The following is a 14422-nucleotide window of genomic DNA, read 5'->3' on the forward strand; positions in this document are numbered from 1 at the left end:
TGGAGAACGTTTCGAACTATCTGGATCTCTGCCTGCCTGCGTTTCTCACCTCCCACTCTGCCCGACTCTCGCTTATCTTCTGCTCCATTCTGGCTGCCTGCCTCCACCCCTTCCTAACACTCAGCCTCCCTACCTGCCATCATCACCACCTTATTATGCCGCCTTCCTCTCCTTCCCCGACGTTTAATCTCTAACTCACCTTCTGTTCAGCTCTTGTGTACTGGTGTCTTGTTACCATCACTTGAGACCATTTACTCACATACAGTTCTGGGGTACTTGTATTTTACTTAACTATTTCTATTTTATGCTACATTTATTTCAACCTTTTATCTTGTGCTGCCTTATAAAAAACATTGTTGTCATTGTTTTAGATGTGTGAGTTTTTTAGCGCTACCATCAATTAAACATCTCCCCTATAAACATCTAAGATGGTTCAATAATTATTCAAGATCCAAAGAGTATGCCTGAGTTTGCATTTTTGTAACACCATTAATCATCTCATGTTCATTCAGATCCATCGTTAGAGGGGCTTTTAGGTTTGGGATAAACTTTCTCACTGCACATAAACTAACTCCACCTCGACATATAATTACTGCTCACGTCAAAGTGTTATTATTTACAACCTAATAATATAACATATACTAATACAAGAGTTGCAGAGAGCATTTTACTGCAGAGTGAGTACTCGAGTGCATTTTACTGATGATACTTTTACTGAAGTGGGATTTTGATTGCAGGACTTTTACTTTCAACAAAATATTCTACCATTGTTGTTTTGGTGGTTTCCTTAAATGAAGAATCTGAAGACCTTTTCCTTCACTGGTGATTAATCAGCCTTTCAAGGCTTTTGTTCAGTGTCTGGCACGAGTCATCAATCACATCTAAAATAAAGAACTTTACTACATGATAAGAAATCTTTAGCATCCAGTGTTAGGAGAGCCTAATATTTTAATTTTTGTATTCCCACAGTTCTAGTCCCAGTTTTCTCCCTCACCTCCCTGTGTTGTGTGTTGTGTGCTGTGTGTTGTGTGCGGTGTGCTGTGTGGCCCCGCATCTGCTTACCTCTCCGCCTGCTCGACCTAACGCAGCCCGACCTTCCTTTGGAGGTGATCCAGCGATCAATGAGGCCGCAGCCCCACTGAGAGTTTCGAGCATACTAATCGTGCTAATGATTGATTAATTTGGGCATCAGAGACTCAAGCCATAGATACAGGGACAATGCGGTATTTAGCTGCTGGATATTATGCAGAGCTAAGCTGTTATGCTCTCTACTAAACTATCCTATAAAAAGTGGCCTAAAAACTTTGCTCTACTTATTTTATCTACCGATTACTTCATGTTTTTATCTTTAGATTTACAGTTAAAATATTGATCACACCTAGCGACACTTGCCTGACAGGCCTGAGTCGTCCTCGCTGTTTATGCCTTCGTCTGCAGCCTTCTCCAGGTTGCTGAGCGATTTGCTGCGTGTGCGGAAGTTTCTGAGCAGGTTGCGGTGCTCCTGGTAGGTGATGGGGGGGCTCTCTGCACTGATGTGAACGGGCCGCGGTGTGCCGTAGTAATTCCCTGAGGCAGCGAAGGGCAGGAAAGAGAAATGCACGCATGATGGACACATCAAACTGTAAAGTGAAATGTACGTTCATTTGGTCAAACAGAAATGTCACGACTGATATTAAGATAAGTGGAAATGAACAGTGGTGGAAATCAAATCCACTATTGGCACAAATGTAAAGGTCAGTAAGAGCACACAGTCTGCATTAACATGTTCCATTCTCATATGAATTCATGAGGAAAATAAAATATGTTATATTAGAATATTCGGGAGCAGAGCAGGTTCATGTGATTATGTACATATTCAGCTATTACATATGTGCATTATGTATCCCCTGAGATCATATTCTGTATTTTTTTCAATATCGTAAGCCATCTGCTCCGGCTGCTAAAGAAGAAATGAAATTACCTCCACCCCTCCATTTGGCTCGTGGAGATCCAAATGGGTTGAGGGGAAACATTAGATTAGTGAACTCAGCGGCAAGGTCACCAGCCGTCACCATTTACTGTGGTTTCTGCAGGCGACCGCACGCACATCGCTGCTGATGCTCCCCGATTGCCTTGCTGTGGCGATGTGTCAGTCAATGTCACATGTAAAGCAGGTGAGGATGACATTTATTGCTCCCATTAAACTCTTATAAATTATGGATGCTAATGTTGGAGGCTTTTTAATCAGAGGCAGCACTCTGACCCTCGCAGGAGGAGGAGTCTGCGGGGAAGATACGAGGAGAGCAACACCTGATGCTGTTTATGTGCACCAAGAAATGACTTTCGAACTGACTGGCCTCCTTTTCTCCTTTTATTAACTGTGTAAATCTTATTCATCACCACAAAAACTGTCAATTTACATTTGTAGGGAGGACAATCAAGAAAAAAAACAAATCGTTCAAAGACATACGCTTTCTTGCTGGGAGTTAAAGAAGGTTGATACCACTCTCATAGCTCGATATGAAGCTATAGTCAGGAGACAGTTAGTTTAACTTAGCATCAAGTCTGGAAACAGGTACAAACAGCAAGTCTCTTACTGAAGAGGTAACCAAAGTAACAACTAGGACCTGCAAATTAAAATGGTAGGCGATATCCGATTATTATGGACAGAAGCAGAAATATAAAAATGAGAAGTTGGGGTTTTACAGGTACAGCTGGTTGATGTGAACAAAATTAAATATCACCAAATACCTAAATGTCAATATCGCAAAGAAACTGCAGGGAAGACTATTGATGCTTTTCACAAAATATTTACACAATTAGATTTTTTTATCATCATCAGTAATGTGGATGTCATGACTAAGTGGCTAAAAGCAGATAATAGATAAACTCTGGTAAGTTTAGAAAATGAAATCCCTTAACTGTAATGCAGCCGTTAAAACCAGGAAAAGACAACAATTATGTCATCACAATATTAGAATAACTTAAATCGAAGATTATTTCACACACAGCCCTATTTACAAGTGTGCATCATTCATCCTGGTCAGAGATAGAACAAACACTCAAAAAAAAGGTGTTTCCGTCTTTTTACATTCTCGCATTTCATCATGGGACTTTCAAATTTTGCTTCCTGTGGGCACAGCGGTGCAGCACCTCTGAAAAGTTTAATTTAACTGTTAGTATTTAAAGAGTAAGTAGCTTATTTCACGGCAAGCTTAACTTTTGATTGTTAGCTACTTGAAATTAAAAATCACAAATTATTATTTGTGCACATCAGTTTTTGTATTTGTGACACAAACGAGATATTACATTTTCATCAAGTTTTAAAGGTGGTGGCAGGTGGATCTTATTACCTTTATACTGAGCGAGGCTTGCTGGTTTCCCCTGTTTCCAGTCTTTATGATAAACTGAGCTAAGATAACCATCCACTAGCTATAACTGCACAGAAATGATGTAACTCTCGGCAACATTTCTTTAACATACAGCACAAATATTAATCTAGAAACTATCCTCAGTTATGCAATATAGATTAGTACTACAATGAATTAATGTTATTATCTAGAGTAGTGGGTAATTTCAGCTATGTTAATTCAGCTGTAACTATTAATTTACTTAAATGATGTTTATATCATTTTCCAGGATTTAAATACAGAGTGGTTTAAGTACATAATCAAGAAAAGAAACTGTAGATGTTGTCTTATAATTACAAGGCTTGGATAAATGTGAAATGAGCACTGTATGATGAATCACCATGCTGCAGTATTTGAAGTGAATTTAACTGCACTAAACTGCCCAGACTGTTGGTGTAAATGTTCACCTGTAGTTCATCCTCACCTTTGAATTTGCCACTCTCGAGCAGCGCTCCCGACTCCTCCAACGAGAAGAACTCTTCAATGGAAACAAAGTTGTAGTCGACCCCTGAGATTTCCCCCTGTCTAGGCTGTCTGGTTGTACCTGGGAGAGAAGATAATGTGTCATGCACCGGAGTCATGTGACCAGATATAGTGCCAGTGCTGACACGTCTTTTCTTGCCATCTCAGATCATCAATCTGAGTTCAGTATTTAAACAAACTGCAACTCAGCAAACTATAAATAGCCCAGGATTGCATTAGTTTGACAAATTATGCATAAATAGTCCAAAACGTACCAAACTAATGGCTCTATACAGGTTGCATTTTATGGTGGAATTTAGAAGTTAATCTTTAAAAAAAAAAATTAAATCAAATGTCTTTTTAAATACAGCATTTCAAGCTTGTTGCAAACAGAGAATTTACTAAACCAAAGTTTGTCCTTTTTTTGGTATGAAGAGTACAATGATGACAGTGGCCATTCACCAAAGCCTCTTTGTTATGAACAGATCAATAAGAACAGACTTGAACATTAATGAGGCATTGAGAAAGTCTTAAAGTCGTTCTATCACCATTGCAAAGATGGTGGACTCAGATGATCAATGGTCTGTCATCATAATTGATTCACATTGACCTCGGCCTGGAAGAGAGCAGTGAATCCAAACCACGGCAGGAAGAGCATCCTGCATCATTACAGCATCACTGAGTTAAGTCTCAGTGTTTGCTGTGTTTTAGCCCAGACTTCAGATCTCCAATTAATTAAACACATGCACGGGCATGTGGTGTGAAAAATTTGTTTTTACTTCTCATTAAGTCTAGGGGAGTAATTTTAATTTGCAAATTGAACTGGAAAACACCCTCTCTGACCTTAAAACAAGTCATTTCTTTTCCCAAGACAAAATTACAGCAAAATCAAACTAAGGACGAACGTCTGTCCTTCTCCTGGAGGACCACATATGATGTGTGTGTGTGTGGGGGCCAGCAGAAGGGAGAACACCCAGCTACCCTATAAAACCCATGATTAATGCACTGCTGTCCTGGGAGCTGCTCTCCCAGCCACAATGACACATGCAGGCCAGCACAGAGCATGCACGCAAACACACACACATAGACAACATTTTTTGCCAACGCACACATGTAGACACACAGACACAAAGGACCGGACACCAGAGATTAGAGGGCATGCGGCATCTCCATCAACCTGACCTCTCCTTTCTTTTTGTAGCACAAAGTGTATTTAATGTACAGTATGTGTACCGAGCAGCCACAGACGACGAGGGACCGGCCTCTGACTTTGTGCCAGCAGTTAAAACTAGCAGTTGTGATGCTTTTATTATGTCTATATTTCCGCACGCTGCAGTTGACAGGGTCTTTTTTGTGCCTTGCACATTCTACGATTCCTAGAGATTTAAAAAAAATTTCCAGTCAAGTTTGACCAGCTCTCTACCTCCAAACTACTGACAGGTGATTGTAATGTCTGTCCCCGCATCCTGGAGGTAGTTGTGTTTGTTGTTTGTGAATATATACGTAAAATCAATAAAAAAAGATTTGACAAAAGAAGAAAGTTGGACCTTTGTTTCCCGGGAAACAGTCTGCTGCTTTTGAAGGGCATGTGACTGATGTGACTGGTACTTCTGCTGCTATCAGTCCAGTCTTTTTTACAGTTTGTGGCATGCTTCATCATAGCACTGGTTTCACCTCTGATCGCCAAAAACTTAAAAATGATGTGTGTTTGCACTTATATTTGCACCCTCTTATTGAAAATTAGAGGTCTATGTGTCTAATAAGAGATCACATAGCAAATCTCCTGATGAGATCTGACGTGTATGTAATTCTTCTTCTCCCCTCAGGACACACAGTATCTCTCCAGCTGATATGCTGCGTGACTGGGATTCATTATCTAAGCACCCTCCGCTGAGATATATATGACATGTCAGCGGGGATACAGGATGGATTATTGACATCTTCTTCTTCCCCGCCTGTCCCTGTGGGCGCCGTGCACTGATCCCCGGGGACAGGGGGTGAGGGAGGGAGTGAAAAGGTAATTACACAAAACTCTGTATCAACACTCAGAGAGAGCTGTCTGTCAAGATCACTGCACACAAATAGCTAACAATAAAGCCCACAGTTGAAAAGGCCACAGACGGTCTGCCTGACATGCCGGAGCGAGCATATTAGAATAACTTAATGATGATGTTTCTTATCTCTGACACACTCTGAAGACAATTAGAAAAGTCTTTTATAGAGGAGACGGAGACACAGGCAGCCTTGATACGATGACTTTGGCTCTGAATCATCCAAGGGCACATGTACAAATGGTTTTGTGCGATTATATGAATATGGATGGCAAAGTTGAGGAGGCTAATGTGAGGTCTGCAAACCCTGCACAAAATGGGATGAATGAGGAGACAAAAAAAAACGGTAATTTACATAATACAATTTACATAATTACATTACTCATAAAACAGAAAGCTGGTACGTATAAAATGCTTTAAACGGACTGAACATAGAATATATTACTGTTTGTTGATACATGCACCTGCTCTCCACACAGTCAGCATCCTGTCTGCCTCAGTGTGAGCACACAGGTCCATTAGCTGCAGTCATCCCCTCATCCACTTTGGCACTGATAGACATTTGCTTTTAATTTAATTCCCCCTCTAGATTATTGATACAGTAGCCTGGATTTACTTAATTCTGTCATTCATTTCCATTTTTATGCACTGCCCTCCTGACTGAGCTTTTGAAATGTTATTTCTTGCATCAGTGCCAGCTTCAATGTCAGAGAACATTGTCTCATCAAAAGGATTCAAGGATTGAAATACTCTCTAAATAGAACAATGCTACTGAGCCACAGAATGACAAGAAAAAAAATGGCATCTGAATGAAAAAAAGCAATCAAAACCGAGGCCTTGTGTTACTATCCTTACAGTAAAATCATTTTTAAAAACTGAGGCCAATTAGTCATAACATTAGGGAATTTAAAGTTTAAACTGTGTACAAAATAACCAACCTACAACAAAGTCACCACAAAGAGCAGGAGGAACATACACAGTCCTGAAGGGGGCCACAATGAGCTACCGATGAGAACTCCCAACACAGCTACCTCCTTCAGGAAAACCAGCGATAGGAAGAAAATTCAGCTTTACGAGTATTTACAAGTGGTCTGAAATGAGATGGTGACGGTTTCTGAGCCATCTTGCGTGTGTTGGTGTCGGCATGAGAACAACAGCATCTTACTGTGTCATCTTTGGCAGATCAGCGGATTACACAAACACAGGGGCTGAGCCTGCCTTGTTGTCACTCTTAGTGGAATAAAGCAGTCAAAGATGGCAGGTAGTTTGCAAATTTTGCCGCCACTGGCAGGGGAGGGCCGGACTGCTTTGTGTGATATCTTATAATATGTTATCAGAAAACTGTTTCCTCAAAACAATGTCTAAAATCTCCTCTTCCCGACCTTTCATTTGATTTGATTTGATTTCTTTAAATGCGTCCATCCCATTCTGATTACAAATAGCTGAAAGCACTGATGTTAATTTGAAAAATGCAGAGACGAGCAGCTGCTTATAGATGATTGGCATAGTAATGAAAAAAGCTTTAAGTTGCATTTGGACTTTAATGTGAACATGCGTGTCTGTGTCTCTGAGACACTCCCGTGAGTTCTGGACTGCAACTTGTTCTGTCAGCGAGTGTGTTGTGTGACGTGGTGGCAGACTGTCCTACATGACCTACTTCCTGGACTAAAGGAGAGATTAGCAACAACTCCACACAACCACGGCAAGGTTAAGACCACACACACACACACACACACACACACACACACACACACACACACACACACACACACACACACACACACACACACACACATACTCGAGGTGGTCTGTCTCTGCTGTAGCACCACCTGAACAAAAAAAAACAAAAAACAGACACGATACAAGCCAGGAAATTACAACAAACATGCAGGTCTTCTCTCAGAAAACCCAGCCGTTATATCATCTAGCTGTTTCCAGTGACGTCATATTATAGAGGATTAAGATAGCAACAGATGCACTACAACTAGCTGCCTTTGGCTGCCATTGTGCTTGGTTTTACTCATAAGCATCAAAATGAAACTGCTTCTGCAGACCACAAGCAAAAAGAAAGAGGGGAACCCGTTTGACACCATCAGATTCACCACCATCTTATGATCACCCAAAAAAACAGCCTGGAGCTCAGTGCTGCTGCAATGTAATGGAAATTTTCTAACTGTTTTTCTGTCAGCGTTCTCTGTCTCACTGATTTAAGATATTTTTATGTCACACAATCAACCCCTTCTCATGGTAAAGTTTATTTAATTTATTCAATGATATCCCCCAATAGTATCCACTGACACAAGGAAGTGTGGAAAACAGCAATGCAGGCTTAAATGCTAATTAACACCAAGATAAGTGTTATCAGAGATGTGTTATCAAAGAATTAATGATGCCAGAGACTAACAAAAGAAATATGTCTGGGTAGGTGAATACTATGAGCCGATGAACCTAATATTTAGCTCAAACATGAAATATATGGCCACATGACAGCAGCAGGACAAACTTCTGCAGTGGAGAGGACATGAAGCCACAGACAAGACAGATATACAGTACAAAGACAGTGAAATACAGTTGACTGAAGGCAAGAAGAAAAGGACTTACAAGGTACAGCTCGGAGGTAGAGGTTCTCTCTGATGACCTGCTGAAGTTGGCTGTCCACTGAGCCGGGTGTGAAACACTTACTCAGATACAACCTGAGATCCTTGCACAATGTGGAGCCTGAGGGAAGGGCAAAGAAAACAAGCATGGAGAGGAGAGGAAAAGAGAGAGAGTGACAGTCATAAAAGAAATCAGCTCGGTAAGCATAAACAGTGCGATGATGTATGTTCAAATTGATCTAATCTTTCCTCCTGCCAGGCTTGATTTACCACTGTTACCTTACATCCTAGACTCCCCACCAACTCATCTGTCTGTATCTTCTTACATAGATCCTGATCATAAAAGGTGTTTTCCTAAGTCCCTCGTGCACATCGCAGCTTACTGTTAATTGCTGCAGACACAACACTTGAAGCCGTGCCCGTGGAGAGGCAGAGCTGATCGCCACAGCTCAGTTTCCTCTCCCTGATCTCTTAATATCATCTTGACTGCTTTACGGCCTTTGATGACAGGCCACTTGCTGTTATAGATAGGCTGAGCACATCTCCAGCTTATCACTCTGACAGACGACCACTCCGTCGGTGGTTCCCTTTGCAGACTGCCGCCCGGCCGGCCGTCCACCCCCCTTCACCCTCCCCCCCCCCCTCCACCTCCCACACTCTCTGTTACAGTGGTTCTGCACAGTGGCAGCCTGAATTTGCTTTTTTTTTTTTAAATAGTTCACAATGGCATAACTTTATTAGTGGAGGCAGTCAGCTGCACGCACATAGGACTGGTCACATATGGGCGCTGCCTGTAAAGCGAAATGATATCGCCTGCTGCCTTCAGGGAGGAATTATGGGCTCTTTGTTCATCGTGTTATAAAACAGTTGCTATTTTCTAGTCTGTTGAAGAGCAAAATTGAGACCTGAGCATTAGCTCTCTGAAACCGAACGACCCGACAACATTTTATAAACAATTTGCACATTTTGTAAACATATGTCAGAGAAGATGCAAAGAAGAGCTGCTGTGGCCGCATGATTTGTGTGGCATCCCTACTCTTTGTTTGTGTCCTCTAAAACCTTTAAAGTGCTTCCTGCCCTGGGAATGTATCCTGTTGTCCTGCATTTGGACAGTGGAACAGAGGGAGCTGTAGTTGTTGTCATAGTAGTGGTAGTAGGAGTAGAGGAGGTGGTGCGGTACAGCAACTCGGAGCATCGGCTCATCCATCACTGTCCACACTACATGCAGTCAAACTGTCCGGGAAGGGCGAGGCAGACTTCAGAAATGATAATGCATCTACCAGTGGGGGGGCCAGGAGCAAAGGTCCCCATTCACACCCCGGCGGCCAAATCAGCTATCAATCTAGCGAGCAAGGCCATCAGGAGCCGCAGTCAGGTGACACTCCATTGACATATTGCTCTGTTCAGAGCCGACAAAGATATCCGTTTCCCTCAGCCCCCCGTTCTAAACATCAAATCCCCTCGCGGGTGACAGACAACTGTATCGCCGCACGCTTGTCATGTGTCACCAGCAATTTTGAGCCGCTACCCACATATTGACCAATCACCTTGACGTGCTCAGACTAATTGATGAGTGGAAATCAGCATGAGAGTGCCACAAGCTGCAGATTTAGCTTGTGAGGGTCAGGGGAGGGTTAGAGAGCAAGATTATTATGGATGACATCTTAGACACCAATGGGACATATTGTTTGGGTGCAGTCTGGAGACGCAAGTTCAAGGATGTGCAGAATAAAAGGCAACAAGTTAAACCGTCTGCAGTTTCAGTAAAAGAAGATTAATGCATCGCTGGTGGATACATGTAAAGGGCCACCTCTGCTCACATCTTTCCTTGCCTGCGTGGTGATTATTTACCCCTCTACTAAAACAATGAGCAGCAGTCTAATTGACAAGGGGTTGTGTTTGTGTGCTGAGTCATACCTGGCAACACAGTTTTGATACGGATAGGATGGGGGCAAGAGTTGAGGACTCCACGAACATCTCCTAATGTCATCCCTAATACTGGCGTTCCCCCAATCTCTAAGATGACGTCACCCACTGTGAGGCCGCCGCCCGGGGCCGACGTGACGAAGGGGAACTCTCCATAATCTGCTCCTCCACCAACAGCGATCCCCAGATCCCCCGACGAGCCCAGCAAGGGGACGAAGCTGTCCTGCACCTTGTGACGCCAATGCAGCTTCTTCACTGCCGTCTTAGACATGGCAAATGAGCTGGAGGGGAAAAGGAAACAGGAATCGGAGGGTGAGGAGGAAGTGTGAGACAGCATCAAAGTGTTAAACTGTCAATTACATAACAAGCAGGAGAAAGTTCCCGTGACTTCTTGTTGTTTAACCTTTGTCAGTTGTCGATGTCCACGGTCTGGGGAGGCTGCAGTGTTTCACATCAGAACCCGTGAAATTCATGAATAATTCCAGCTTTACAGGTCGGGATATTTGCTCTGAGAGGATGGCAGCTTGAAAGCCAGAAACAACACACCATGGGAACCGTTTCTTTGTTTTGTGCAAACATACATGCAGCACAGTGGCGACATGATTGTCCAACCAAGGAGAATCAGAGATTTTCCCTCGTTCGTTGTGCTTTTGGTGTAGGCTGACGTTATGTTTACATGTAAACAGACAGCACAGGAGTTAATGCACATTCCAGCACATCTACGGTCACATCAAGTTTGTGTTTAGTCGAGGTGCAGGTCCTTGAATGCACACATGTTTTGACAGGCAAACTAAGAGCCTGTAGCTACAGTCAAATACTTCAGTGATCTCTCTGGTGATGTATGATATCTTCACACAAATATAGATTTTAATGATTTTTCTGCACAATGAATAAGTACCCTATTTGTTGCATACTGTGGACAGATCTTCCTATTGTTTGCTTTGTGTGCTAATGGCAGCTGGTTGAAGTTAAGGTGTGAAGTCTAAGGGCAGAGTTGCTCTGAAAATGAAGTGTTTTGTTGCAATATGCTTCCTGGAGAGCAGCTGTGTGTGTGTGTGTGTGTGTGTGTGTGTGTGTGTGTGTGTGTGTGTGTGTGTGTGTGTGTGTGTGTGTGTGTGTGTGTGTGTGTGTGTTCTGAGGAAGTAGCTGACACTGTGGAGATTTGTTTGAGTCGTCCGTGATGTGACAGCTGAGATGCCAGAGAGCAGACACAATGTACCTCTGACATTATCAGAGCAGTGTTGTCACCTTAACACACAGGATAAGACAAGAGACACACACAAGGCAGGATGTCAGAAACAAAAAGACGAACACAACATGTAGACGCTTAATATCAAAGGAGTACTTTGAAATTTGGGGAGAAGCACTGCTTCATTTTTTTGTGGAGTTGGATGAGAAGATGGATACCACTCTCATTCTGTATCTGAAGGTGTAGCCAGGAGTCCGTTAGCTTAGTTTAGCCGTAAACAGCTAGTTTGACCAAAATAAAACAACCTTCCAATGACCCTGAAGTGCACATTTTAAGATTAGTTATTGTTGCAGTTTATGGGATGTTATGTCCAAGAAGTTATTGCACTTGGCCAACAAATAGTTCGGCACATAACCCACCATATAACTACAGCTTGGAATTTTTCCATGTTGTTTTTTTGTGCAGACAAATGAGACAAATATAATGTATTAAATGGGATCTTTAGACGGACCTGGCAAGGCTTTATACGACTTTATGCTAAGATAAGATAAATGATTCCTAGGTTAGGCTTCATAAATAGCACAGCAACATAACAGTAGTATCAATCCTCTCTTCTAACGCTTGACAAAAAAAGCTATTGAGCATATTTCTTACTTAGTTTGGAACACCTCCACTACCACAAGCTTGCTTAAATACAATAAATTAAATACGCCAAATCAACAATGCTGATCTCCAGTTCAAGTGTGGTCAGAAGATTAGCAATTACACATTAATTCACTCAAGATTCAATCCTCTTAGACTGTGGTGACCCTCGGGTGGGTGGGGATCACGTGCCGTGAGTGCAACAACGAACCCAGCTCTAGCAGGGGCCCCCCTTGGGTCCTCTGGTCCAGCAGGCCCAATAAGACTGCTTTATAGAGTGAGAGAGGCACAGGATATATCTAATCCTTTCCACTTGACTGGCCATTCAGCGGGCGGATCTGACAAAGATCCTCTTCCATCCCCTCTCTCCTCCTGCTCAGCTGAAGAAGTCAGGTCCCAGGTGGATTCTTCTTTTTTTTTTTTTTAAATGGACAAATGAGGAAGTAGAGAGGGCAGCAAGATTGAAATACAAAAAGCAGAACCATGTAAGAATGAAATACAAATAGCACATTTGTGTTTTTGTCTTGCACTCAGACAGTAATAGGAGAGGAGAGGAAAAAAAGGGAAGTGCAGAGGTCAGATAGAGATCGAGAGGCGCCACACAGCCTGAGGTTGGCATAGGACTCACTTGTTTGACCTTCAGCTCAGGCGGCATGAGTTCAAAATAGAGTAACGGTTGAGCTGTTGACTCAACATCGACCCCAAAAACACACACCTTGCATTTCCAGTCTTGATTCAAAGGCTGTCACTGTTGTTCCAGCACATTTGAATAAAACATAATCAAAGGAGTAACACTGTTTACGCCGGCATAATTCAGCCTGAAATAATGGTTTTCACTTCCTCCTTGCTAAACAGTGCCCCGAGTCCGTCCCTCTCCACCCCACTGTGAAACCTTCTGCAGCAACACCGTCGACCTGCTTCTCCAAAGCCGGCCAGCCAGCCATCCACCCACACAGTAAACACTGTAATATAGTGTGCATTTCATCTGCTGTGAGAAGACATTCAAGACAAAAGCAACTTTTTCTATCTAATTATATACAATAGTCCCAGGCGCATGAGTCCTGAACAATAAATCTAAGCTGTTTGTCTCTTCATGCTTTATCTAAAGATTTGTCGGAACTTCTCAGCAGTTAAGATTAAAATGCTAAAAATAACACAACTGATAGGTTTGGAGTATTATCCTGTCGGAACAACACAGTTGCATTGTGTGTCTGCATAATACGCATGGAGGCAGCGCGTGTCGCCTGAGATGTAGCTGTTGTCTTGACCTCCTGCGTCTGACGGGGGTTTAATGAGCCACAGCCTGTCAGGTCCACGGGAGCCTCGACTCGTCCCGCTGCAGACACACACCCTGACACTGCTCTGCTCTGCTCTCTCTCTGCTGCTGTTGGTGGTGACAATACAAACCGGCCCTGCACACTGATATCACCGGGTCCGTTAAAAACACAGTGACAGGTTGATGTCTAAGCAGGGGGGGAATACACCGCTTGTGCAAAAGGGATCTCATCAGATTACAGTCATGTAATGCGGTGGAATAGTAAGTAATCCGATTTTGTAATAGTTTTGAATGTAATGTTTCCGCTTGTATAAACAAACTGCTTTAAGAACAATTTTAGCTGTCATTTGGGATATCGTGAATTTAAAGTGGCAGCATGTGACATTCAGTTTAGCATTTAACTTATTCACTCACTCATCCTTTTTCTGAACAAGACTGAGGGTCTACGGTGACGCCAGCAGCCCTGTGAGGCCACACTTGGTAACAGCAATGGGTGAAACAATACAAACGTAAGCAACATGCTAACGTGCTGATACCTGTACTGATACCTTGCTGTCGATACTGGTTCCTGTAAGATACTTTTTCAGTACCAATTTCATAAAATTATTTTTAAGAAAATTACATTAGTTCACATTTCTGTACAAATATTTAGTATTCACGCAGTTTAGAAGTGGAGAGTGTAACCCAGGTTGTTTTGTGTATCTACAATTAACAGATGCCCCTTACCGATATTCCTACGCTATCAGAAGATTGTAGCTTGCCAGTTGCACACTGTCAATGCAGCACACGCTACTCCGACAGGTATTTGGCCAAATATTTGTTTAAAGACTGAAATAAGACCGACCAACCACTGATAACGATGAGACTTAATCCGGTGTAAACATCACGAT

The 14422-nt window shown here is 42.5% G+C and overlaps 1 protein-coding gene across 2 annotated transcripts in view; it reads right to left on the reverse strand.

Annotated features, from left to right (window-relative positions):
- Positions 1 to 14422, reverse strand: part of LOC138192986 (membrane-associated guanylate kinase, WW and PDZ domain-containing protein 3) — a 36807-nt gene that overhangs the window by 16154 nt on the left and 6231 nt on the right. For both annotated transcript variants that reach the window (XM_069140742.1, XM_069140741.1), the window contains exons 2-5: positions 10417 to 10706; positions 8504 to 8620; positions 3814 to 3933; positions 1393 to 1566 (exon numbers count right to left, since the gene is read on the reverse strand). In XM_069140742.1, coding sequence (XP_068996843.1) covers positions 1393 to 1566; positions 3814 to 3933; positions 8504 to 8620; positions 10417 to 10696 — 691 coding nt within the window. In that variant the 5' untranslated portion in view covers positions 10697 to 10706. The remainder of the gene's footprint in view (positions 1 to 1392; positions 1567 to 3813; positions 3934 to 8503; positions 8621 to 10416; positions 10707 to 14422) is intronic.

This window comes from Embiotoca jacksoni, unplaced genomic scaffold (assembly GCF_022577435.1).
Source record: "Embiotoca jacksoni isolate LCO1_2020_lvr unplaced genomic scaffold, fEmbJac1.0.p SCAF_9, whole genome shotgun sequence".
Classification (NCBI taxonomy): domain Eukaryota; kingdom Metazoa; phylum Chordata; class Actinopteri; family Embiotocidae; genus Embiotoca; species Embiotoca jacksoni.